The sequence below is a fragment of the Heptranchias perlo genome, chromosome 1, assembly GCF_035084215.1.
Source record: "Heptranchias perlo isolate sHepPer1 chromosome 1, sHepPer1.hap1, whole genome shotgun sequence".
In the NCBI taxonomy this organism is placed as follows: Eukaryota; Metazoa; Chordata; class Chondrichthyes; order Hexanchiformes; family Hexanchidae; genus Heptranchias; species Heptranchias perlo.
The window spans coordinates 174,897,753-174,921,715 of NC_090325.1; the positions used below are offsets into that span (position 1 = coordinate 174,897,753).

At 44.9% G+C, this 23,963-nt stretch overlaps 1 protein-coding gene across 4 annotated transcripts in view; it reads left to right on the forward strand.

Annotated features, from left to right (window-relative positions):
• LOC137328028 (ETS-related transcription factor Elf-2-like) overlaps nucleotides 1-23,963 on the forward strand; it is a 139,580-nt gene that overhangs the window by 34,227 nt on the left and 81,390 nt on the right. For 3 of the 4 annotated variants that reach the window (XM_067994120.1, XM_067994102.1, XM_067994128.1), the window contains exons 2-3: nucleotides 10,332-10,696; nucleotides 23,396-23,561. In XM_067994120.1, coding sequence (XP_067850221.1) covers nucleotides 10,619-10,696; nucleotides 23,396-23,561 — 244 coding nt within the window. In that variant the 5' untranslated portion in view covers nucleotides 10,332-10,618. Of the gene's footprint in view, nucleotides 1-4,633; nucleotides 4,719-10,331; nucleotides 10,697-23,395; nucleotides 23,562-23,963 lie in introns of all 4 variants that reach the window. The other variant, XM_067994110.1, reaches the window with a different exon arrangement.

Sequence of the window (23,963 nt, forward strand, 5' to 3'; positions counted from 1 at the left end):
GGGGAGAAGGGAATAGAGTCCTTACAGGAAGCTGGTGGGAAAAAATATAATGCAGATAATTGTGGAAGTCTGAACTTGTAATAAATGTCAGTGGAAAGCCCAGTAAGGGAGGAGTTGGAGATGGACCATGTAAAGGCAAGGGAGGGGTGGAAATTTGAAGCAAGATTAATGCTTTAGATCAATTTTGAGGTTTGGTTACTTTACAAATTGATTTGATTTCTTAACTGTAACAGAGATTAGAAGGTTTTATTTGAGAATGTTTAGGCTGTAGTTATGAATTTTTTTCGTGTAACAGTTTTACCAGCAAAACTTAGATAAAACATTTTATAACCTGGAAGACAAAAGGAGTTTGATACAACTTGTGCTTATTCTTGACATTTAATTTGTTTGTTCCTCTTTCTCCCCCACCCTCCCCTTCCCTAACCAAAATAAATAAAGAACAAAATGTGTTGGAAGAGTTGTAAAATCCTGCAATTTTCAGCTGACCTGGTCACACCTGAATCAGCACCTAGCCTAGACCTCTTGATTGTGTTTCACAGACTTAAACAGATCACAAGGATGCAGTGTCTAATCTTGGATTCTTGATAATTCGTAAAGAACGTTAGGCACATCTGACAAAGTGACTGAAATGTGTATTTTAATTGATATAACAACAACTTGCATTTATATAGCGCCTTTAACGTAGTAAAATGCACCAAGGCCCTTCACGGAAGTGTTATCAAACAAAAATTCGACCCAGAGCCATATAAGGAGGTATTAGGACAGACGACCAAAAGCTTGGTCGAAGAGGTAGGTTTTAAGGAGCGTCTTCAAGGAGGTAGAGAGGCGGAGAGGTTTAGGGAGGGAATTCCAGAGCTTAGGGCCTAGGCAGCTGAAGACACGGCTGCCAATGGTGGAACGATTAAAATCGGACATGCGCAAGAGGCAAGAATTGGAGGAGCGCCGAGATCTCGGAGGGTTGTAGGGCTGGAGGAGGTTAGAGATAGCGAGGGGTGAGGCCATGGAGTGATTTGAAAACAAGGATGAGAATTTTAAAATCGAGGTGTTCCCAGTCCGGGAAAACATGTAGGTCAACGAGCACAGGGGTGATGGGAGAACAGGACTTGGTGCGAGTTAGAATACAGGCAGCAGAATATTGGATGAACTGAAGTTTATGGAGGGTGGAAGATGGGAGGCTGCCCAGGAGAACATTGGAATAGTCGAGTCTAGAGGTGACAAAGGCATAGATGAAGGTTTCAGCAGCCGATGAGCTGGGGCTGGGGCGGAGATGGATGATGTTAGAGGTGGAAGTAGGCGGTCTTGACGATGGAGCGGATATGTGGTCGGAAGCTCATTTTTAGGGTCAAATAGGATGCCAAGGTTGCGAACGTCTGGTTCAGCCTCTCAGTGGCCAGGGAGAGGGATGGAGTTGGTGGCTAGGGAATGGAGTTTGCAGTGGGGACCAAAGATGGCGTTGGTATTCCCAATATTTATTTGGAGGAAATTTTTGCTCATCCAGTCGGACAAGCAGTGTAACACATGAGACACAGTGGATGGAGGGGTTGAGAGAGGTGGTGGTGAGGTAGAGCTGGGTGTCGTCAGCGTACATGTGAAATCTGAAGTTGTGTTTTCGGGTGATGTCGCGGATGATGCTTGTAAAATGTATTAAGAGAAATTACGAAAACCAGCAGTTACATAGCAGTATACTAGTAATTACAGTCTTGTTAAATAACGTGGCCAGAAGGCTTTATTTTTAATGAAAGCCTTATAAATAGGCAATACACTAAATCTAAAGTGCAAAAAGTACCTTTTAAAAAATCTTTCTAAACTCTGGTATGATTTGAACTGAAACGGTAAATGGGGACCAAGGATTTCCCACTAGGATTGTTTTTCATCGACGTCTTTTCCTCTGTTTCCCCCGTGCCTCCACCCCCCCCAATCCCCACAACAATTTTTTATGAACAAGACTAAAATAATTCAGATTGCAGAATATCAGGGCTGCTGCGTTTGAGGCTGGAAACCGTCCAGTAAAATGTTAGTCTGATGGAGGCATTTTCTCTTTGGTGGCTTGTTGGCTGCAAAACTGGGTTACAAGCGATGCAGTGTTTTTAATCTTGGGTCTCTTTGTCACTGGTAAGGAAACTTGTAATCTGTGTCCAAGCAACATGAGTCTGTTGGGATTCAAGTCAACTATTTTCTGATGCTCTGTCATGATCATTCTGTGTATTGATTATCAGGGTGTACTGGGAGAAGGGTGGCGGAAGACCAGAAGAGGAGAGATACTAAGCACTTTATGTTCTCACTACTTTATATAGAGTGATAGTTTTTTTTTCTGCACTGTGCTGGTTTGCTCACATTTTTGTTCCCAATAAAGACAGTGGGTGGAAACTTCCTTACATCGTTTCTGTTCTGGAGTTATTGCTATGTGGTACATGTGAATATTGTCATATAGAACAGGTACAGTGGCATGTCACAAGGCAGTAAGCTATTTGAGGGCTTCAGGTAACAACTTAAGCCAGGACTGAGTGAAGCTCGAGTGATTTGTAAACTTTATCTGAACCATATGATTAGGTTACAATGTGGCTTTTAATTGGCTCCCTGTGGTCTGATTAAAATAATCACTGATCCTGGAACTTTTAATGCAAAACATTCCATGCCATAATTTTTGGGGGAGAATTTGAAGTCTCCATGCAGGTCCGAGTGATGTCTATGGAAAGTTATTAAAGTTCTGTGATCTCATTACTACAGGCTTATTAGAAAATGACTTGCAGGTGATACACACATATTTGGGGGGAAAAGATTTTCTCTGGGTTGTGCAACAAAACCATAAACCCATTGTTTATAAACTACTGTACTTTGGTACAGCTGACATGGAGGAAATCAATTCCCTTCATGTATTATATACTTCTAAATAGTCTTTTGTCCTTGTATATTATTGCATAAATATTTAGGACTTCAAATATTTTTAGTCAAACTCTCTCTTGTAGGCACGATGAATTTCTTAGTTTTGAGAGGGCTGTACCTATTATGCTAGATCCAGAAATGAAACAGCTACAAAGAATGATAAACTTTTTGGTTTTTCTTCCATTTTTGTATTTTTGTTTAAACTGAGTTCTGATGCCATCTTGGGGAGTGAGGGAGTGGGGCTCATAACCAAGCCTGATCCTGCCCTCCTACTGACCACAATTCAGTCGGAGTTGATGGATCTCTGCCTTCCTCCAATTCTAGCCTCTTGCGCATCCCTGATTTTAATTTCTCCACCATTGGTGGCCGTACCTTCAGCTGCCTGGGCCCTAAGCTCTGGAATTCCTTCCCTAAAGCTCTGCGCTTCTCTCCCCTCCTCTAAGACACTCCTTAAAACTTACCTCTTTGACCAAGCTTTTACCTGTCTAATATCTCCTTATGTGGCTCGGTGCCATATTCTGTTTGGTAATCCTCCTGTGATGCGCCTTGGGGCTTTTTACTATGTTAAAGGTGCTATATAGATGCAAGTTGTTGTTGTTGTTGTTGTTGTTGTTGTATGTGATCCTCTCCCTAAAGGGCAGTGAGGCAAATGGTAATGCCCTTACCATCAACTCAGCTGAGAAGAGACTGCATATTGAAACCGAGACTTTCTGGTCTTTTAAGTAACAGCTATTTGCTGCCTTTTACTAGCTGAGCCATTGGGTAGAACCTGACTAGCAAATTGGGCTTAAGGACTGCAGCAGATAACCAGTGAAGAATTGATGGCCCCTTCCATTCAATATCTATCATAAGCACATTTTGTGAACTGCAGAGGTTCCACCAGTAGGCAGCTGGATATCTTTTTCTGGCTTAAGTGTTGTCACATGTTTGCTGATATTTCATTTGCCTTTATCACTGCTTTGACTGCTGTCTGTGGTATAATGGTATTGTGTACAGAACGATACATAATACTGACACAAGGGATATGGGCCAATGATTTTTCAGTGAATCAGTTTCTGTGTTTAAGCAGTCATTTTCTGTTTATGGCTAAATAACTGCACTTGCATCCCTAATAGGAAACTGGTGTGTATTCTAAGTTAGCTGATTATTCACTGTCAGCAGAGTTTCTGAATAATACCTGAACTTATACAGTTATTGAAGGCTTTATCCTTTTACTGATACTTTAGAAAGTCATGAAGTTTAGACTACCTATTTTAAGGTATGGCAATATTAACTTGAGATACATGAAAGGAGCCATGAACTACTTCAAATCCTAAAATGGTCATTGCCCAAAATGACTATTGGGATTTGAGAGTGGGATTGCATTTACACTATAACTGTTATGGCACGAAGCGACCTGCAATTCCGACTGCACTTTACTCAAAAGCAGAACTCTCTGGGAGTTGACTTCTTTAATGATGCTCGTGATCAGAAAACAGTAAGCGAGTTTACCAGCACTAGATAAATCGCTTTGGCAAGTTATTCTCTTTGGGTGAAGGGCCTGACCTGACTCCAGAGTGAAGTGGAGGTGGACTTCCTGGTCACTTCACATCAGTGCTACAGTTGTAGTCTAAATGCAATCTCACACAAGCGTCTAATAACTAAATGTCTAGAGACATTAAAGTGAATTCAGTTAGACTGCAGTCTGGTAGTTGCAGTCATTGGGTTCTAATCTCACTTTTGATATCTGAACTCTGTTATTCTCTCTTAGTAGGTTGGTTTGACGTGGCCACCAGGAGGAGTTGCCTTGTTTCTTTGAAGAAGAATAACGTAGGAGAGAGACTTAGCTAGTGCTGGTAAACTTGCTTCCTCTTTTCCTTTTAAAATCTACCTCTTTGACCAAGCTTTTGGTTGCCTGTCCTAATATCTCCTTATGTGGTTCGGTGAAAAATTTTGTCCGATAACGCTCCTGTGAAATGCCTTGGGATGTTTAACCGCGTTACAGACGCTATATAAATGCAAGTTTATGAATCCCATGAATGAATTTAAAGAAAAAAACAAAATAAGTTGTGTATTTAGTGCACTATTGAAGTCCACCTCCTAGACAGTTCTGCTTTCTTGGATGAAGAAAAATCATGCAGACGAAAGGTGAGGGGAGGATTCCTGATTGAATCAGTAGTTTTTTCTGCCTTGCCCACAACAGTCTGAAGAGGAAGCTATAAACCTCATCCAATCACCTGTCCTTTGGATGAGATGTTAAATGGAGGTCCTGCATGAAAACATTGCTTAGCACTATTTGAGGAAGAACAGCAGGTTCTATCCATGTCCTGGCCAACTTTTCTGCCTCAACAAATATCACCCAAAAAAATTAATGAGTTAGTCATCTAATTTACTGTTTGTGGGACATTGGTGATGCAGAATGGCTACCACATATTGGCAACTTAAGTTGCTGCACTCCAAAGGTATGAGCGCTATTTCAAGGATGTGACAAGGCGTTGTATAAATGCAAGTTAAGCTTTGCAATATCCTTTTGTCACCTTTTGGTTGTGATCTTCCAAAATTCCCTAGAATCTAGAACGGTCCCAGTGGATTGGAAGATAGCAAATGTAACACCGTTATTCAAGAAAGGAGGGAGAGAGAAAACGGAACTACAGGCCAGATAGCCTGACATCAGTCATTGGGAAAATGCTGGAATCCATTATTAAGGACGTGGTAATGGGGCACTTAGACAATCCTAATGTGATTGGGCAGAGTCATCATGGTTTTATGTTTGACAAATTTATTTGTTTTTTGAGGATGTAACTAGGAGGTTAGATAAAGTGGATGTAGTCTATTTGGATTTCCAAAAGGCATTCGATAAGGTGCCACACAAGGTTGTTATGCAAGGTAAGGACTCATAGGGTTAAGGGCAATATATTAGCATGGATAGAGGATTGTTTTCTGCCCTTTAACCAGAGAGTAGGGATAAATGGGTCATTTTCAGATTGGCAGGCTGTAACTAGTGGGGTGCCGCAAGGGTCAGTGCTTGGGCCTCAGCTATTTACAATCTATATTAATGATTTAGATGAAGGGATCAAGTGTAACGTATCCAAGTTTGCTGATGCTACAAAGCTAGGTGGGAAAGTAAGCTGTGAGGAGGACACAGAGTCTGCAAAGGGATGTAGACAGATTAAGTGAGTATGCAGGAAGGTGGCAGATGGAGTATAATGTGGGGAAACGTAAGGTTATTCACTTTTTGGTAGGAAGAATAGAAAAACTGAATATTTTTTAAATGGTGAGAAACTATTAAATGTTGGTGTTCAGAGGGATTTGGTGTCCTTGTACATGAAACACAGAATTTTAACATGCAGGTACAGCAATCAATTAGGAGGGCAAATGGTAAGTTGGCCTTTATTGCAAGGGGGTTTGAGTACAAGAATAAGGAAGTCCTGCTGTAATTGTACAGGGCTCAGGTGAGACCACATATGGAGTACTGTGTGCAGTTTTGGTCTCCTTACCTAAGGAAGGATATGTTTGCCTTAGAGGCAGTGCAACGAAGGTTCACTAGATTAATTCCTGGGATGAGAGGGTTGTCCTATGGGGAGAGATTGAGTAGAATGGCCTATACTCTCTGGAGTTTAGAAGAATGAGAGGTGATCTCATTGAAACATATAAGATTATGAGGGGGCTTCACAGGGGAGATGCTGAGAGGCTGTTTCCCCTGGCTGGAGAGTCTAGAATTAGGGGGCATAGTCGCAGGGTAAGGGGTAGGCCATTTAGAACTGGAGATGAGAAGAAATTTCTTCGTTCAGAGGGTTGTGAATCTTTGGAATTCTCTACCCCAGAGGGCTGTGGATGCTAAGTGGTTGTATATATTCAAGGCTGAGATCGATAGATTTTTGGACTCTGAGAATCAAGGGACACGGGGATTGGTTGGGAGAGTGGAGCTGAGGTAGAAGATCAGCCATGATCTTACTCAACGGTGGAGCAGGTTCGAGGGGCTGTATGGCCTACTCCTGCTCCTATTTCTTATGTTCTTACCAGAAGGTATTGCACAAGTACTTTGTACAGAATTCCAGTTGTAGCACCTAGTGGCAAGAAATCAGTACTACATACATTTTGCTTTTAATTCAAGTCTTGGGCAATCATTTGACCAGATGGGAAAAAAATTCTGAAAATTCTTGCTCTGGCTGAATGCTGAAGAATATTTCTGTGGGAAAGATGATATCCGCCCAGCACTGTAACTCCCTTGGTGTTCAGTTTAATGGAGTTGTTTGTGTGTTGGACAGATGGGGTGCGTTGAATGAGTTGATCTTGTTAACCCGTCTTTCTGCACTGTACCCTTTTAGCTTGTGGCGCAGCGTTTAGTGCAAAGTGTACATTGATCTTTTTTCAAAGTGGGTTGCACTTACTGAAGTCTGTTTCTACTCTTGAGGTGTATGAGGTGGTGAGCCAGTGTAGACAACTCTTCTGTAGCCAATTGGTCAAATTTGGCCTGTTCATAGCTAGGGTGACAGTTACAGTCAGCGTGTTTTTTGAACTTTTGTTTGCATACAGTTCGTGAGGCTTACCATAAGTGGACCATGGGGTTCCACTTAAGCTGGCTGAACCCTCTATTCCTGTATCCAACAACTGTTCAAAGGGGCTAAGCATTGTTAATGTGGATCAAAAGTACCTTGAGCTGAAAGATAGCTGCTGGCTGGCTCAAGCACGATTGATGTTGAGAGCTCTAAGGGCGGCCGGATCTGCCACCCTCCCAAAGTAGCAGAAGGCATAAAATGTTTTTTACAGTTTACAGAGAAAAATGTTTCCCAGACCAGGCAACTAGGCACAGCACCGAGCACAGCTGATGCCAGTGTCAGGAGCCTTGGGTTACTGGACAAGCCCAGGTGTTCCATCCATCAGAGAGACATAGTTTGGCATGATTAGGAGGTTGGTTTGATTGTAAGGTGGTTAAATGGTTGAACCTGCCACACATGCTGTTCATTATATGAATATAGAACAACCAATGATCTTAAAGTAAAATTATACTGATTTTGGATGTTCTTCAAATTTAAAAAAAGAGACTACCATCACAACAACAACAACAACAACAACAACAGACATTTATATAGCACGTTTAAGGTAGAAACGCACAGAAGTGTAATCAGACAAAAATCGATGCCGAGCCAAAGAATGAGCTATTAGGAAGAGTGATCCAAGGGTGATCTTGGTCAAATAGGTGAGTGTTAAGGAGGGTCTTAAAGGAGGAGTGAGGTGGAGAGGTGAAGAGGTTTAGGGAGGCTGAAGGCACGGCCGCCAGTGATGGGGCGAAAGGAGTGGGGACCCACAAGCTGGATTTGGAGGAACCGCAGAGTTCTTGGAGGTTTGTGGATCTGGAGAAGGTTACAGAAATAGGGAGGCGCGAGGCCATGAAGGGATTTAAACATGAGGATGAGAATTTTAAATTGGTGTTGGGGGACCGGGAGCCATTGTAGGTCAGCAAGGACAGGGGTAATGGGTGAGTGGGAATTCATGTGGGACTGGGTATGAGCAGCAGAGTTTTGGATGAGCTAAAGTTTGTGGGGGATGGGAGGCTGGCCAGGAGAGCATTTGAATAGTTGAGCCTGGAGATAACAAAAGAATGGATGAGGGTTTTGGTAGCAGATGGACTGAGGCAAAGCGATATTTGAGGTGGAAGTAGGCAGTCTTGTGATGGAGAGGATTACGGGGTCGGAAGCTCAGCTCAGAGTCAAATAGGATGCCGAGGTTGTGAAAAGTCTGGTTCAGCCTGAAACAGTGGCTAGGGAGGGGGGTGAAATTGTTGGTGAGGGTATGGAGCTTGTGACATGGGCCGAAGATGATACCATCAGTCTTCCCAGTGGATAAACAGTCTGACAACACAGAGGCAGTGGAGTGGTCGAGTGAGGTGGTGGTGAGGTAAAGCTGGGTGTCATCAGTGTTTGCGTGGAAGCTAACCCCATTTCTTTAAATGTTGTCACCAAGGGACAGCATGCAGATGAGGAAGTGGATGGGGCCAAGGATAGATCCTTGGACTCCAGACGTAATGGTACAGGGGTAGAAAAAGGAGCTATTGCTGAGATAGGAGAGAAACTAGAGAAGGACATGAGTTCAGGGCTAGGGCAGATTTGGCTTGGTGGATGAGGAAGGGAGAGAGGGGGATTCAGCAGAGGCAGCTGATTGGTCTCAATCTTAGTGATAAAGAAGTTCATTTGCTCCTTTTAAGTGTGAAATTAATTGTTTGGCACATCACTGTAAATTTATGAACAATCTGATTCCTGTGTTGGTAGCAACCTTTAGGTACTTTTGGTTACTTTCCTATGTAATTCCATACTGGTTTCATGGAATTGTGGTTTGTTGGGGCTAAGCATTCAAAATGGTCTCAATAAAATTCCTAGTTACTGAGAAGGAATGGGAGGGTGAAGATAATGGATCTAGTTACTCCTACATTTTTAACTTTTTAGTTTTAAAAAATCTGCTTGCAGTAAAACTGTATTAAATTTAATAGTTTAAAAACACAAATTGAAACAAACTAAAAGTTTGCAGTGTTTCCAGTAAGGATTCATGATTTTAAAATCTGAAACTAGAAGTTTATTTTGGTTCTTACTCCTTTCTCTTAACTTAATGCCTTTTAAGGTATTATGCAAACAATGGACTGAATTGCCCCTTATGTGCTGAAAGCTTCCCTGATTCTTTGGCGTTTATGACCTGCACTCAAGAGAACTGTGACCTTTATCATTTGCTACTTAGCAGATCAATTGTAAAAGCTGTGGGTTGTGGCCAGGTAAGCCCGGTGCAAAACAGGGTGGTATTGTTTGCAGGCCACTGTGTGTTCCAGAAATACGACAGCAGCAGCAGCGCTTGGAATTCAAAAGAAAGTACTCGACGCTCTAGCCTCATGGTCGTGATCCAAAACCAATCTTGTGGCATTTCTGTGATCGCTAAGGGAGAAAGAAACAATAAAATTTAGAAATGCGTAACAATAAAGTTATGGCTACTTTCTAAACTAATTTTGAAGGCTGCATCTTTTTTAAAAAAAAGTACCATGAGGATATGAGTCAGTCTTCAATTTAACCTTGTGTTAAATAGCTCTATGAAGTGGAACAACCGCTATCAATTACTGATCTGAATAAAGCCCTTGCAACATCAATGCAGAGCTTGTTTAGTGTTCCAGTGACCTGTGGACACTCTGCTCACTGGTGCCCTCTGTTGTTCCTCAACTTTTAAAAAAAAAAGTCAGTGCACAGGTATGAATAGTGTTTCACTCATCCTGGCAATGAAATTTCAATAACACTCAACAAGCCTGGTTCTTTTAGGTGAAAATAAAGCTTAGATACAGAAAGTGGCCAGTTATGTGTGTCTCCAGTCTTATTACAGTAAGAACATCAAATTTTAAAAACATGAAATTAAGTTTATTTTAGTTTCTCTTTTTCTTTTCTGTATGGCCTTTAAAAGCCAGTCAATTAATGTGCTTTTTTTTCCTTTTGCAGGTTCAGTAACCTCTTGCAGAAGCTCCTCTTTAATGGAATGACATTTTCCTCAAGTCATAAACGGAGAAAGTGGGACCCAGAAGGGAAACGTGCTCCGGGGGGACTTATTTCTGTGCTGCACAATTTTTTTTTGTATGTTTTGAAGAACACTTCTGTTAAGTGCTGTATGATTCTGTATGTGCCCAAAACAAAAGGGTCTTTTCAGTTTTGGGAGACTGTGAGTCCAACACACTGCTGTGTGAGGAAGGTTTGTTTACAGCACCCATAGAGGCCCCAGGGAATGTGCTATGACATCAGCGGTGGTGGATAGTGGAGGCCTGGTGTTTGACTTTGCCAGTAATGGAATGGAGAACCATCAGCAGCAGGTCAGCGAAGGGGCATTCCCCCTCCCCTCTTTTTATTGATGAATACCTTGCTTCTGTCCTATTTAACTTTTTTTTAATATATATATACACACTATGTTGATGCTTTTTCTACATCGTTCCAGAATTCACTTGTATTTCTGAAATATTGTGTGCTATGAATCAAAACTGTTTTACTTCACAACATAATTTGTGTGAATTTCTGCACTCTCAATGTGTGTGTATGTGTGATGTGTGACTACTAACTTTTATACATTTATTTTTAAAAAACTCTTAATATGCAATATACAATGCAAACTCGATTTATTCACACTCCCATTATCTGTCAGTGTTTTTGTGGGAGTTGAGGCTTAATTTTGCACAAACCAGGTAAATGCAATTTAGCTTTTTTAGTTGATTTTTCTTAGACACTCTCTTTTTGGTCTAATAGGCTGGCTACCTATTTGGTTTTCCAGCAACTGGCAGAATTTACTATTTGTGGAGCTCTGATATTTTCACTTCAGTTTGAGGTTAGCAGGAGTCAGGGTTTCAGGCCCCAGAGACCAGCAAAAGTCTGGCTGCTGGCAATTTTGAGAATATTTCACTTTCAAACTGAAAGAAATAATGGGCCTCATCTGGACACGCAGGGAACTAGATTAGGTAATCTAAATTACCAAGACTTCTTCGGCAGCACCTCCCTAACCTGTGACCTCCACTTCCTAGAAGGATAAGGGCAGTCGTTGCATGGGAACACCATCCCCTCCAAGTCACACCATCCTGACTTGGACATATATTACCGTTCCTTCATTGCTGGGTCAAAATCCTGGAATTTCCTACCTGATAGCATTGTGGGAGTACCTTCACCATACGGACTGCAGCGGTTCAAGAAGGCGGCTCAGCAACTAGGGATGGGTAATAAAATGCCAACCTTGCCAGTGACGCCCACTTCCCAAGAATGAGCTTAAAAAATAGAATAATCATAAGCAGTGCCTCTGAGTCAGAAGGTTGTGGGTTTAAGCCCCACTCCAGGACTTGAGCACATAACCTAGGCTGACATTGCATTGAAATACTGAGGGAGAGCTGCATTGTTGGAGGTGCCGCCTTTCAGATGAGACGTTAAATAAAACCCCCATCTGCCTTCTCAGCTGAATGCAAAAGGTCCCATGACGCTATTCAAAGAGCCGGGAGTTCTCTGTCCTGGCCAACATTCCTCACTCAACCAATGCTGCCAGAAAGAGATTATCTGATTACTGTTTCACTTGCTGTTTATGGAACCTTGTGTGCAAAGTGGCTGCTGTGTTTTCCTACTAAAAGGTAATTCATTGCTTATAAAGCTCACTGTCAGTCTAAGTGGAGGGGTACGTTTAATTTTTTGCCAGTCTCCATTATCCACTGGGGGAGGGGCCTTCATTACAGCTGATAATCGAGATTCCACTGTAACCTTGAACAGCACATCTGTACACATCAGGTGCACGATTCAGGGATGCATTTTACATTGTGATGCATATAGGATGTTGATGAGAAGTTTGAAAGAAACTGTAATTGATGTGCATCTAGTGTTAACATGATATGGGAAAGAAATGTGTTGTGAAACTATTTATAATTTAAAATTTCTCCCTTCTCAAAATTGTTTTGACAGGGCTGGGTGCGGTGTTTTATGTGTGTGGAACATAGGAACAGGAGTAGGCCATTCAGCCCCTCGAGCCTGTTCTGCCATTCAATTAGATAATGGCTGAACTGTATCTTAACTCAATTCACCTGCTTTTGCTCCATATCCCTTAATACCATTGTCTAATGAAAACCTATTAATCTCAGTTTTTAAATTTTCAATTGACCTAGCCTCAGCAGTTTTTTGGGAGAGAGTTTTCCAGATTTCCACTATCATTATGGCCCTTTTACATGCTTTAGTAGATGCTTTTAGATATGCTCCCTGACATCACCCCTGAACGGCCTAGTTCTAATTTTAAGGTTATGCCCCCCTGTTCTGAACTCCCCCCTAGAGGAAATAGTTTCTACCTACCCTATCAAATCCTTTGATCACCGTAAACACCTCAATTAGATCACCCCTTAATCTTCTATGCTCAAGGGAATACAAGCTAAGTCTATGCAACCCATTCTCATAATTTAACCCTTTTAGTCCTGGTATCATTCTGGTGAATCTGTGCTGCACTCCTCCAAGGTCCATCTATCCTTCCTGAGGTGTGGTGCCAGAACTGGACACAGTGCTCCAGATGCGGATTAACCAGAGCTTTATACAACTGCAGCGTAACTTCCACCCCTTTGTATTCCAGCCTCTTTGGGATGAAGGCTAACATTCCCATTAACCTTTTAAATTTATTTTTTGTACCTGTCCATTAGTTTTTAGTGATTTCTGTACATGAACCCCTAAATCTCTGTTCCTCTGCAATCCCAGCTTCTCACCATTTAGAAAATACTCTGATCTATCTTTCTTAGGTCCAAAGTGGATGACCTCTCACTTCTCCACATTGGACTCTATCTGCCACAGTTATGCCCACTCACTTAATCTATCAATGTCTCGTTGCAACTTTCTGCTCCCACCTACACTACTTATCGTATCACCTAACTTAGTGTTGTCAGCATACTTCGATATCCGGCTCTCTCTTCCTTCATCCAAGTCATTTATAAATATAATGAAAAGCTGAGGCCCCAGTAGAGATCCCTGGGGGACACCACTTATCAAGTCCTGGCAATTGGCATACATATCCATTATTCCTACTCTGTCTCCTACTTCATAACCAATTCTCTATGGTTTGTATTTGCTGATATAATAGAATTCATTTTAGCTTCAGGAGATTGCTGACCTTGAAGTTTTTGTGTGTAAGAAATTTTTTGCAGCAAATACTAATATAGTTATGGTCATCTCTATAGTTCTGAATACTCAGTGGAGGATTACCAGTCTTGTGTAGGTCTATAAAGTGAGTGTTGGTAGCTTATTTGACAGGCTGGGATGGTCGGTGGGTGGGGTGGGGGGGGGGGGCGGCGTGGTTTACAACTGAGCCTGATTCTACCCTCACTTGATGTTCACGTAGGTGCACTTTCTTGCAGGGGTCGCTGGATAATAACCAAGAGCAAAACCGTGGCTATTTTCTTCTCCCTAGCCTCTGGGCACTGAAGCCAACTGTAGCATCCTCAATACCTCTGCCAACTGAGTCATCAGGGAGCTGGAACCTCATGTTTAAACCCAGTTGCTGCTAGAAATGAAGGGATTCATGGGTGAAAGAGTGACAGGATTTTAGCATGCTGGCCGCCCAGTGCGATGGACACAGGGTTCAAATTCCGTTTTGTTCAGTCCTTGTCTGAGCCATGTTGAGCAAGGAGATGCCAAACACTGATTTATGGACTACTTTGGGCTCTATTTTAGCAGGCCTGCGGGTTCCCAGCGGGTGGTCCTCCGGGAGCGTGGAAAATGCGGACGGCTAATTGCGTGTGTCCCCCGCGCGATCGTGGGATAATTGAACTGCTTAAGCCCTGCTTCCGGGTTCTCCGCTCCCCAGCTGCGTGCCGGCGGGCTGCGCGTGCGCAGTACCGTCGACGCGATGTAGGAGCTCCACTTAAAGGGGCAGTCTCCCAAAGCCCCTCCTGCTGCAATCGGTAGGCTACAGATGATGGCTCACACGAGGGGAAAGGCTGCGCCACGTTTTTCGGACCTTGCGCTGCAGCTGATGCTGGAGGGCGTGAGGAGGAGGAGGGACACGCTCTTCCCTGCGGATGGACGCAAGTGCCCTGCCGCCGCCACCAGGAAGGCATGGGCAGAGGTGGCGGCGGAGGTCAGCAGCAGGGCCAACACCCCAAGGACATGGGAGCAGTGCCGCAAGCAGTTCAATGACCTCACTAGGTCCGGCAAGGTGAGTACACCAACGCACCCTCCCGCAACCCGTCCCCACCATCACGCCAAACAGATCACAACCCCTCCTGCAGAGCCACCACAGCGCTCCCACAGCAATCCTCACAGCCACTCACTCACCATCCTCGCCGTGCCCGCAAGTACCCACCGTCCCTGTCCCCACCCGAACACTACCACACACCCCAATCCCCATGCAATGGGATGGGCATGTGGCACACGCATCCTCCCATCCATCTGCCCCACGCTCAACCCACCCACACCGATGCTCGATGCGTCTCACTATGCAATACGCACCCACTCACGCATCTGTGTTTTGCCTTGACAGGAGAAGAGGAGCAAGAACAACAGGGAAAGGGCACGCACCGGAGGTGGCCCGCCGCACCTGGTAGACCTCACAGACGCAGAGGTGGAGGCGCTCGACCTCGCCCGCACGCCACATTGCCTGTCGGTCGCAGATGGCGAGTCTGTCGCTGCAGAAACGGCCGGTAAGGGAAAGCTGACACTCAACACCCATGATCGCGAGTGACCGTATCATCACCTGCCATCAGGCACACCGTAACGTTGGTGCACATGCCTCATAGTGCCCTCTGTTCTCTTGCAGGACCGTCTGCGAGCGCTGCGATTGAGGAGGGTGATTCCTCAGAGGACATGGCGGTCTCTGAGGGTGCATCGTCACATCTGAGCCAACCATCCACCAGCGCAGAGACACGCACCTCGGTGGGTCCCCCTCGCCAACTAGTTGGGGTAGCACTTGGTGATTCACTGCGCACGAGTGAGCATGAGCAGACCCTGGTGGCAGGGGCAGCCGCGGAGGGTCCGCGTCGGTGGGAGCACTCATCTCCAGGCTCTGCTCAGCCGGACCCAGATGCTGAACCCAGGGGGCCACCAGTGAAAAGGAGAGTCGTCGAGGGGCACCAGCTAATTGTGCGCGGCACCTCTCCCAGTACCTCAGCATTGTCCACAATTGCGCAGGCGATGGAGGAGTCCAACTCCTGCATGAGGGCATTGGTGGCGCAGGTACAGGAGGTGCGGGAGTGTCTGTGGTGGAGGACAGGCTGGCCTCCCTCGAGCGTCACGCACAGCTCCACATCGAGTCCGTGCAGGCCCTGACGACGGCTGTACGGATTCAGGGTGAGCAACATTCCGCCGCCATAAACAGGCTGACGGATACACTAGGGGTGGCCTTGCAAGGCCTCACACATGCCATCCAAACTGCCGTCCAGCAGGGTGGAAGGGGTGATGTGGGCCGAGGCCACGAGAGGGATGATGGTGACCGGGGACATGGAAGCGGGGACGCTTCTCAAGGCGCCCCCACGTCCCACCCGTTGCCCCCCTCTCAACCAGTACCCGCAATGGTGCCTCCTCTCCAGGTGGCCGAGTCTGCCCCTGCCCCGGTGCAGGAGGAGCAGTCTGTGGAGGTCCCCTCACGGGCACCGAAACCCAGGGGGCGTCGGCCCAAAGCATCTACCCGGTCAGGGCAGGAACAGGAGCAACCTGCCACCACCTCTGCTGGAGCCACAGGGGTAGCACCACGTAGGGGGTCCCGAAAACGAACGCCTAAAGTTCCGTGAGCACACAGGGATTGCACCACGTAGGGGTACCCGCAAAAGAAATCCAAAGGCGTTATAAGCACAAAGGGAATGCACCAGGGTGTCTATTAATTTGTACACTTTTTGTTTATATTATCTCACATTGTACATATTAAACACTATATTCTCACCACTCCTGCCACCTCTCGTCCATTCTTCCGCGGCCTGTGCAATAGGTGCGTTCCGTGCAGCCCATCATGACGGCGAACACCTGCTGCCGCCCATTGGGCACACTGCTGTGGGTGCAGGAGTACTGGCAACAGTCTTCAGTGGAGGGGGCTGGTATGGCCCCTCGCATGTGCAGGTGAGGAGATGCGAGCGCCTCGCACTGTCTGACTCTAGGAGAACCGTTGACGTATGAGTGCCTCCCTGGCCCGGCGAGCATCCCGGTGAGTCGTGGTTCGGCGCCTGGGTCGTCCACCATCCTCTGGCGCCTCCTCCTCCTCCTCCTCATCGCCATCCTCAATGTGGGTGGCGGGTGTGGATTGGGCCTTCTCCAGCGGCACCCCTCTCTGTAGTGCCATGTTATGCAGGGCACAGCAGACAACTATGATTCGTCCCACTCTGGTGTGTATTGGAGCGCTCCCCCAGAACGATCAAGGCACCTGAAGCGCATCTTGAGCAGCCCTATGGTCTGCTCAATTGTAGACCTGGTAGCAGTGTGGCTGTCATTGTACCGACGCTCCGACTCGGTGATGGGGTCATGAGCCACGTGTGTAGGGGATACCCCTTGTCGCCGAGGAGCCAGCCGTTGCCGGCGTTGGGTGCCTGGAGGATGGGCGGGACGGTGGACTCCCTGAGGACGAAGGCATCGTGGCAGCTGCCGGGGTATCTGGCGCACACGTGTAGGAATCTCTGGCGGTGGTCACAGATGAGCTGGGCGTTCATGGAGTGATACCCCTTCCTGTTGATGAACAGCCCTGGCTCATGCGGAGGTGCCCGTATTGCGATGTGGGTGCAGTCGATTACACCATGTACCCGTGGGAAGCCAGCCATGGCATGGAATCCAACCGCCCTCTCCATCTGGCTGCGCTCGTCCATGGCGAAGTTGATGTAGTGCGAGGCCCTGCGGAACAACCCATCGGTGACCTGCCTTATGCACTTGTGTGCAGACGACTGACAGACCCCGGTGATGTCCCCGGTGGCACCCTGGAAGGATCCGGATGCAAAGAAGTTGAAGGCAGTGGTGACTTTGACGGTGACAGGTAAGAAGATGCTGCTTGGTCCATCAGCGAGCAGCTCATCGTTAAGGAGGCTGCAGATGTCGGCGACTACCTGGCGATTGACTGAGCCGCCGTATGCACTGCTCCTCGGAGAGGTCCATGAAGCTGAGCCTCGGTCTGTACACCCTGTGCGGAGGGTAGTGCCTCCTGCGACGCATCTCTCTCTGCGGTTGCCCTCCCTCCTGCTGTGCAAGTGGGTGTGCCACAGCACCGTGTTGGGGGGCTCCACGTCTCCGAGGCGGACGGCGTGGACTGCGAGGCTGCTGGGGCTGGTCATGCTGTTCGTCCTCCGAGGATGTCAACGCACCACCCATCTGGCAGGTCTTGGTCTGAGGGGTTGTGCAGGGTAGGTAGGTGGTTCCTCGCACTGGGGCTGCGGTTTCACGTCGGTCTGTCCTCTGGCTTGGCGGGGGGTGGTGGAGGGCAGGGCTTGCCCTACGTGACGCGGTGGCCTCCTGCGTGGGTGAGGGCTCTCCCACCCGCTGTGGAGTGCACCTTGGCAGCTGCCACAGGCTGCTGGCTGGAACACGACCGGTTGAAGGGAGACTGTTTCCCCCAGTCTGCGTTGAAGCTAAAATCCCACACTTCCTGTTTTGACAGCTGCTTCAGCTCATTTAATGACCTCAACAAGCAAGGTAAGTACACTCAAGTGGAACCCCGCTGGCTTTAATTGCCTGCGGGATTCCCACCAGCGGGGCCTGCGCACGCAGCCCCGCACGTCAGCGCGGCACCCGGAAGTGGCCGGGATCTCGGCGCGATCCGGTCACGTGACTGGATATCGGGATTTTCGGGGGCCCCCCGCTGGAAACCCACAGGAAACCCGACGGTAAATTCGAGCCCTTTGTGTCCAAAATCAAGGATATCTGCACAACTGCTGCTGCCTCTGTCTCGTCTCATCTCCCCTTGACTCTCATTGGTGTATAGGGAGAGTTTCACAGAACAGTTCTAAAATTGTTTTTGTTTACATTACAAATAACATCAAGCTTTTCAAACCAATTTTATTATTAATCTTGATAATTTGACAAATTTAGGGTAACAATTGGAGACTGAGTGGAGAGTGATAAGTCTTGTACATGAAATAATTATAGCTATATTAAAGAGAACCTAGAAGCTAAGATTCCAACATTTTCCTTTAATTGATTCTTCCAGCAGGTTTTTTTTGTCGCATGGGTGGGTACTGTTGAAAAATGACCCCTGTAGGATAGGGGAGTTTTGAAAATTAAAAGTCCAATAATCAAGAGCTTCCTTTCAGTGTCTTGAGTTCCTTTTCAAAAGTATGGGACTTGATGCTGTATCAGTGCAGACTGTGACCTTGAACAGTAATTTGTTACTGCTAAAACTTAGAAAAGTCCAAGTTTTCATCAAACTTGATAAATCACTTCCCCTCTCCAGACACTCCACCTTCCAAAAACTTGGGACTGAGAATTATTCACATCCCGTTTTGCACCTTTGTACGTGGCTTCAGTAAATGAACTCTTAAAATTTCCGTCAGACTTGAGAAGTGACTTCCCCCTCATCAGAGCCTGTGTTCCCTTGAGAAGAGCCTTTTTTTAAGAATTGTCAGTATGCTAGACCGTCAACCTGGCACACATTCTGTACCATTCCCAAACTTGATGCCATAGTCACTTAAAACATACGATCCTCAAACATAGTGCAGCATTTTCTGTCTTTGTCCCAATAAGCAAGGTTTCATTATATTTTATAGAACCATGGAACTAAATTGCTTTCTTTAGATGCTACAGTTTAACTAAATTACTGTGAACTTTTTTGGTTTATGTGCGCGCAACTAATTAGGCTTCTAAGACATGTTGAGTGGATGCTAAGCCCTTCCTGCGGAGTCGTCGATTAAAGCTTAGTCATCCAAGCTGCTCATGCCCACTCACAAGCAGTCACTCATGGAGCACATTGGTGGATCCCAAAATAAAACCAAAATATCAATGTTTTTTTTATTTAAAAAAAAAAGGAATCTCCTCTGCAAAAGAAAAAGTCTGGTTGTTGCAATATTTCTTATTCTCTTGGCCCAGTCCTAGTTTTGTTATTTCTGTATAAATAGAACCTTGTTTATTTTTACTGTATATGATCTAATAAATTGGCATTTATGTGAAATGTGGAAATGCTGTACATTGTGCTTGTTCTTACTGGCAGTATGTTTTGCTGTGTCGTGGTATTGTGTGTATGCAAAAGCAGGTAGGTATCTGTCCCCAGTGATTTTTAAGCCAGGACCATGAATGTTCAGTATCTCCATTTCATGTTGTGGATTTTTAAAAATCCATTACAGAAGTTGCTGCAGAGAGTATAGCAGCTAAGAATTGATTTTATTTCTGTCATTTGAACATCGTATGTATGCATTAGTTTTTGTATGAGCTGTAGGATGGTTTGCGTGTCTTCAAACAGGATAAATGTTCACGCTCACTAATTTTTGGTGCTGTAAATTTAGTTATAATACTACAAGTTCTGGGCTGTCATGATCCACGGTCACAGAAGTAGATAAGCAGACAGTGTTGATGAATGTTTAGATAGCATGTATTACCATCAGAGTGTAGTGGAGAGCGGTTGTTTTTTAGATTGGAGAGAAGTGTGCAGTGATGTTCCCCAGGGGTTGATGTTGGGACCACTGCTCTTTTTGCTATATATTAATGACCTGGACTTGGGTATACAGGACATAATTTCAAAGTTTGCAGATGACACGAAACTCAGAAATGTAGTAAACTGTGTGGGGGATAGTAATAGACTCCAGGGGGACGTAGACAGACTGGTGAAATGGCCAGATGAAATTTAACGCAAAGAATAATGAGGGGCATAGATAAGGTAGATAGTCAAAATCTTTTCCCAAAGGTAGGGGAGTCTATAACGAGGGGGCATAGATTTAAGGTGAGAGGGGAGAGATACAAAAGGGTCCAGAGGGGCAATTTTTTCACTCAAAGGGTGGTGAGTGTCTGGAACGAACTGCCAGAGGCAGTAGTAGAGGCGGGTACAATTTTGTCTTTTAAAAAGCATTTGTCCAGTTACATGGGTAAGATGGGTATAGAGGGATATGGGCCAAGTGCAGGCAATTGGGACTAGCGTAGTGGTATAAACTGGGCGACATGGACATGTTGGGCCGAAGGGCCTGTTTCCATGTTGTAAACTTCTATGATTCTAAGGGAAGTGGTTCATTTTGGTAGGAAGAATGAGGAGAGGCAATATGAACTAAATGGTACAATTTTAAAGGGAACACAGGAACGGAGAGACCTGGGGGTGTACGTACACAAGTCTTTCTAGGTGGTGGGCAAGTTGAGAAGGCTGTTTAAAAAGGCATATGGGATCCTTGGCTTTATAAATAGAGGCACAGAGTACAAAAACAGGGAAGTTATGCTAAACTTTTATAAAAGACTGGTTCGGCCCCAGCTGGAGCATTGTGGCCAATTCGGGGCACTACATTTTAGGAAGGATGTCGAGGGCTTCGAAAGGGTGCAGAGGAGATTTACTAGAATGGTACCAGGGGTGAAAGACTTCAGTTACATTGGAAAGACTAGACAAACTGAGGTAGTTCTCCTTAAAGCAGAGAAGGTTAAGGGGAGATTTGATAGAGGTGTTCAAAATCATGAAGGGTTTTGATAGAGTATGTAAGGAGAAACTGTTTCCAGTGGCAGAAGGGTCAGTAACCAGGGGACACAGATTTAAGGTAATTGGCAAAAGAACCAGAGGCGACATGAGGAAACAAATTTTTACGCAGCAAGTTGTTATGATCTGGAATGCAGTGCCTGAAAAGGTGGTTGAAACAGATTCAGTAGTAACTTTCAAAAGGGAATTGAATAAATACATGAAGGGGAAAAAATTTAAAGGCTACGGGGGAAAAGGCAGGGGAATGGGACTAATTGGATAGCTCTTTCAAAGAGCCGGCACGATGAGCCGAATGGCCTCCTTTGCTGTAACATTCTATGATTCTATCAGTGCTGTAAGCCTTCCATTGTGCTGGAGTACAAATGATTTCTGTTTGTTTGCACTGTTAGTGTTCATCATTTATATTTGTACAGTGCCATTTGTTTATAATTTATATATGAAAACTAATTAGTTCCCTCGATGGCTCAGTTAGGGTATACACTGCCTGGTATGGTACTGAGCCATTCAAATGAGATGGCCTGATGCAAAGTGCCGATATGTACAATAATGTTGTTCTTTGAGTTTTTCTCACCAGGGACAAGAATACTGGCTTGGTTTGATTTTTTTAAATTATTAATGTAGCACAGTGAACTACGTGCCACCAGAAAACATTTTAGAAATGTTTTGAGGATGTGATTCCCTTTATTTTCTCTGTAGGCCACACACCATCAACAGCCAAGAGTGCAGGCACGTGACCTGCTCCTAGGCCTTTGCCAATCCTAAGAGGTTTGGGAAGTAAATGGTTGCTCTTTCACCCATGCTGCTGCTTGTTCCCATTTGATGTGGCAGAGATTAATACTGCACTCTTGTAGGGAGATTAAAGTTCTGTCCCATACTATGGTAGTGGCACACGTTGGAGATTTGTCTCAAACATCAATTTAATTTTGCAGACCTGGAACAAACATCGAAGTGGTTTTAAAAAACAACTTTTTTTTAGATATTTGTATCACCGTGCCATTCCAAATATTTATTAGAGCCTTTCGATTGTCAAGTTATAAAATTAGTTCTGAATTGTGTAGGAAATGGAATGCCTCATTTATTCCAAATGAATGACATTTTGTTTATAAAACCAACTCAAAATTGCCATGTAAATCTGGCAAAGCCAAGAGCCCCAGGCAAATACTGACACGTTTGGAGTTCTGGGTAGTAAACAGGTAAAATGGGCTCCACTGTCAAAACCCCTTACTAAAAAAATGAAGTTTTCTGTTGCTGTTGCTGCTGCTCCAACATGCTCCAGTTCCCTCATAGTTAGCATGTTGTACTTCCACTTTTTCTTTGGAACCAGCTTTCTCATCTTCTCTCCTTGGTACCCCGTGTATGAGTAAATGTTGCCAGGCTATTCTACTGGGGAGGACATCACAGCCTAGTTCAATTCTGCCCTCACCTGATGTCTATTACACACATGGACGTTCAGTAGGAGGTACTAGATGATAAGCAGAATCAGGAACTCTGGTTTTACTTCCCTGTACTCCCTCCCTAGTCCAAGGGTACTGAGGCCAATTGTAGCTCATACAGAGGTTTACTTACCTTGGCCGTTTTGTGGAGACCAGTTGAAGACATTTGGAATCAGCAGCAGAAATTCTTTTGTTCCCTAAGACGCCGCTGAAGTGAATGTGGGAAGAACCAGTGTTGAAAGTGTTGGGTATTCGGGTGGCCACTGTGGCTGCTCTTCCCCGCCCTCCCCAGCCTTTGTCCTTGGAAACTATAAATGGAACAGATTTACAAGCTGTTGGATCCATTTGATGTATTTGACATACAAATCACTTTGACATTGTATTAGATCATGTCCTGTATCTGCTTAAACACAGGGCTTTCTTCCAAGTAAAACCTTAGCTCTTAGATTTTTTTTTTCAATGCAGTATATTTAAAAATCAATATACACGTAATTTGTTGACTTGGAAGATGATGCTTTCCTTTTGATGGCTGTTAATGGACAATGAGTTTTGCTGGTTTTTTTTCCATCTAAAAGCTTGAACATAAGATATAAACAACAACAGGTGATTCAGCCCACCTAATTAGCCATATGTACAGGATATGCTCAGATTTTTTTTGTCTCTTCTCCCTCCTCTCTTCCTTCTCCTGGGCCTGGTTCCAAGTCACTGTCTCAATCAGAATCTACTCACCATTGTCTGCTCTCCTCCAGCGAGGGGAAGAGAACAATCAAGCCGCAGTTCTTTTCACGAGTGTCACTATTGCTGGTGGGAGGATTTCATTTTATTGCGCTAAGACTAACAAATTAGCTGTTTCACAAATGAGGGAGATGCCAAAAAGCACAAAGTGACTGCAAATAATCCAAGATCAGTGTAATTTAAAAAAAATAACATAACATTGTTGTGCTGTGTAGCCTAGTTTTATGATGCATTTTTATGATGATTCTTGTGTTTTGTGCTACTTTCCCCCAAAGGAGGCAGAAAAGGGTACAGACTACCCTGCAGTGATCGTGGAGCCAGTTCCCAGTGCCAGGCTTGACCAGGGCTATGCAGCACAGATACTGGTCTACGATGATGAAACTTACCTGATGCAAGATGTTGCTGAAGAACAGGAGATTGAGACAGATTCATCAGAAACGGGTAAGAGCTGTACTGACGGGGAAAAAAAATACCATTTACAATTTATCCTGAAATCCTGTGGATTAAAAACTTACACCCTTCAGTGCATCACCAAAGTGGGGAGAGGGGAAATTGATGAATGTTTTGAAGTTTTCACACAGGTCTTATTTTAATGGCAGATGCTTAAAAAAAAATTGATTTTGATAGCTAACAAAATAATGTACAATTGCACATTCAATATGAGTGGGTGGATGTTTTAAAACTGATAAATTTTCTGTATTAATTTTCCTTAAGTTATTTTGGTGTGTGTGTGTGTCTGTGTGTATCCTGAACCTTGCTCCCAAATGTCACTTGGTACCGGCCAGGCTCAAGGTGATGCCCCCTCCCTTCAATGCTTTTTGGAACTCCTCCCTCCCTCCCTGT